This window comes from Gregarina niphandrodes (assembly GCF_000223845.1).
Source record: "Gregarina niphandrodes unplaced genomic scaffold scaffold00084, whole genome shotgun sequence".
Classification (NCBI taxonomy): Eukaryota; Apicomplexa; class Conoidasida; order Eugregarinorida; family Gregarinidae; genus Gregarina; species Gregarina niphandrodes.
The window spans coordinates 8,763-12,402 of NW_011645849.1; the positions used below are offsets into that span (position 1 = coordinate 8,763).

The following is a 3,640-nucleotide window of genomic DNA, read 5'->3' on the forward strand; positions in this document are numbered from 1 at the left end:
AATCTGGCGTCACTGTCAGGTAGTTGGTTGGTTTACATCGGGGGAGTGAATTGAGGGCCCTCGCTTCGCTTAAACCTCCTGGTGTAAAGAAAACGGAACGTTGAGCCAGACTGGTTGCATCTTTCACCTCGACCTGGGTGCCGTACGGGGAGAAACCATTTGGGCACGAACCACCTTCGCGTCTCCGGTCCGGGGCGATGCCTGGGTCGGCGAACGAGGTCTCCTGGCTGCAGGCCGGTCGGTCTTCCTAGCAGTGGGTTTCTGAGGAGGGACTCCACCGTACGCTCTCGGAGCATTTATTGTTGCACTCTTTTAAAAGCCTCACAGCTCGTGCACGTCCCCTACTCTGCGGTCTTCCTCACGCACCAGTTCAGGACCGCCTGCCGAGGGGCTCATGGGTCCTCTCGCTTCTATCCTTTTGCCTGTCAGCTCGTCTTCACCCGTGCCGCTCTCCCTCTTGACCCGCACAACCTGGGTCCATACTCTATTCCAACACAGTGATTCGCGTGGGACATACGCCCCTATCATCGACGTCTCTTGCTCGGCGGGAAATGTGTTCTACCCCGCCCGGGTCACAGTATCACACCCACCGGCCGTGTCGCCCAAACTCAGTGCCGCCCCCGGCTACTAACTCCTGGCAATTATAGACCTTCGCCTCCGGGCCTCAACCACAGCCAACTCCGCACGCCCTGCTTGCGCTCTTGTTCCGATCTCAGTGGGGTCTTGGCCTGCATTTTGTCCAGGATGGGGAATTTGCCGAAGCCGGTCGCGTACAGGGACGTGTTTATCGCGGCGTGGGCGTTGCGTTGTGCAGCCGGGTGGCTGCCTCCACCATCAGTTCCATGTCCCTGACGCCTTCTTGCCATAGGGTCTTGAGTACGTTGTGTACTTCTTGGTAAGAAGCTTCATTAATTCCGTTGCTTTGTGGTCGGTACGGCGCGGCGCTCAAGTGCTTACGCCCCAATTGGTACGTTAGTGCTATTCTCGCGGGGGGCCGAACGGGACACCGGTGGGTGTCTTCAGTCTCGCGCAGATGAGGAACTCTCTGCTCATTTTTCTGGGTGCTATAATACAGGGCTTGGACCCTCTTGGACGTCTTCCCGATCCCCAGGTTGCCGATCCCCCCAGGTGGCCAAGGTGGTATGGCGATCGTCGGTTGCGCGCGTCTTCCGTTTTTGGGGGTGCAGGGAGCTTGAGCAATCGAGGGGCCCACACTGCTGCGACCTTCAGTGATATTCGGTCCAGTAGTCTCCTTCGTCGCCGCCGGCGCATCCGCTGAGCCAGTTGTTGAGATGAATTCGATGGTGAAGTCGTAGTCACTGAGTGCGAGTGCGAATCTGAAGACCTCGCTTGCCCTTGCCCACGCCGGTGAGGTACCGTAGGTTGTTGTGGTCCGCCCTGACCGTGAAGTGCGAGAGGCCGACGTATTCTCGCCACTTCTCGACGGCCCACTTGACCGCGAACAACTCCCCTTCTCTCGTGTCCCAGCGCGACTCCGTGGGGTTGAACTTCTTGCCAGCGAACTCGATGGGTACTCTTGCACTCTTTGAGTACAGCCCCCAACCCCTAGCTCGGACGCGTCGTGGTCCATGACATACTTGCCATAGTCAGAAAGCATCTTTCTTCAAGCAGGAGGAATAGCGGCGCCGTGATGTGTGAAAACCGTGGGATGAAGGGCCTCAGATAGTCGCACATCCCTGTGAAGCTTTACAGCTTCTTCTTGCTGGTGGGGCCGGTGCGTAGACGATTCCTCGGGACTTCCTCTCCTGGATCTTCATCCGATGTTCTGTGCGATCCAGAGTAAGGCTGTTTCAACCTTGTTGTCCGTGTCAGGAAGGCTCTGTCGGCAACTCGGCTTCTGCGTCGTCGCTAGTCCGCATCTCAGCGGCTTCCGCTGCCGCTCTCTTCCGACGCTGGGCGTCCTTCAGCCGCTTGCTGTGGAATCGCGTCGTCAGTTTCGTGCCGGGCCGAGAGAGCTCGCAGTTGTAGCTAGCGCCACCTTGTAATGGTCGGCTATCTTCTGCAGCACATCAAACAGGCTCGCCCCAGCGCCCGTGTTCACAAACCAGTCGTCTAAGGAGAAAACGATCAAATCTTCGGTGCCGTCGTACTCAGAAAAACCTGTGGGTTGTTCGTGGTCGGTGACCTGCCATCGCAGCCATCAACAGAGACGCCGAACCCATCTTGAACAACCCACAGCTCCGCTGTAGCCTTGCATTGGTGGTAATAAGTCGTGCGACTCTACACTACCGCGGGGCCACCCTTCGATTTGGTTTCGTTTGCCGTTCTGTAAAATGAGTTGACGCGTGACTGCTGTCGATGCAACAGGTTGTAGGGGGTCCTTCAAGAGTGAAGCGAGTGGTGTGTCGGGAAGTGAATTGTTGTCGGTGCTGATTCTTCCGGATGGTAGTCGAACGGAATTGGATCGTTGTGTGGCTCAGGTAGTGACGATACGCGCGGGCGGCGGAGATGTGACAGCTTTGGTGGGCTGCGAGCGAGCGGACGAGACGGTAGTGGTGGAGGGCGAGAACTACGACTGGTTCCATCACTGGGACGGCCGTGATAGCCACGCCACTAATGCCACAGAGTCACGTCTCCAAGGACACTTCGACTACGGATCCCACGTCCCTCGCGACCAAATCTACTAAGCAGAGGGCCACAAGAAAGGGCACAGTGACTGAATAAGTAATCCTGCAAGGAACGACGGGTGGTAGCCACGTCACTAATGGCACACATCCCCGAAAGCAGTGACTAAGCCGCCGACGTCTCGAATGGCTTGGTTGAGGGGCTCTGAGCCTGTTGAGGCAGAGCCAACCACACTCGTCGGTTGAATGCTACAGGTGTCACAAGAAGGTCACAGGGCTAATGGGTGCCCGACGAAGAACTTGGAGTGTAGTGACTCGCACGAGACGGATCAAAAGATTGTCGGGTTCGGGTGTTTGACAACAAGTATGGCAGCCTGGGAATCGAGAAGTACAAGAAGGGCAACCAACTGATTATTACCACACCGACGCTGGACTCAAGGAAGGCCCTTTACGATGCCTGTTTAGGAGTGGCGACGGAGATTAATCAGCTGGAAGGAGAAACGCACAGTCGACATGGAACGCCAAGAAAAGAAAAAAACGAGTGCTCGACCGGCCGCGGTCATGGGAGATGGAGAAGTGAGGGAAGCTACCCAGGTGGCCAAGTTTGTAGACACGTTAGAGGCTGCGAGAGTCACGAAGGGAGTGAGTGGTAGTGGGAGCACTTTTAGACACGGTCGCAACTACATCTATCGTGAGTGGCGACCTCGCTCGTCGGTTCGGGTTAGAGGAGGCTGGCGCTGGTGCCATCAGAGGCTTGTTTACCAGGAAACAGGTGACGTTGTTCGGGACGACTTTGGCTACCAAAGAGCGTCCGGTGGACACTGTGCTGGGTGACCAAATATTGACTACCAAACGTTGAAGAAGTTCATTTGGAATGGGCACAGGAATTTCAGTGTGTGTTGATGAGGCTGGAAGCTGTTAGAGTAGACGCACTTCTGGAGTTGCGTTGCACGGAGCAGACGTATGGAGTGGTTCGGAGTTGCGCGAAGCTGTGAGTTCTGCTGTGATCGCACACAACAACACCCCGCGCCCGGCAACCGGGCTGGCGCCGGTGG

General features: G+C 56.7%; 1 protein-coding gene across 1 annotated transcript; it reads right to left on the reverse strand.

Moving 5' to 3' along the window:
* Positions 1-1,215: 1,215 nt before the first annotated feature.
* Positions 1,216-2,530, reverse strand: GNI_191490 (hypothetical protein; the record flags this gene model as incomplete). Its single annotated transcript, XM_011135372.1, has 2 exons — positions 1,216-1,534; positions 2,251-2,530. Coding segments are annotated over 2 exons (599 nt in total), but the record flags the coding sequence as incomplete, so codon positions are not given.
* Between the last annotated feature and the right edge of the window lie 1,110 nt (positions 2,531-3,640).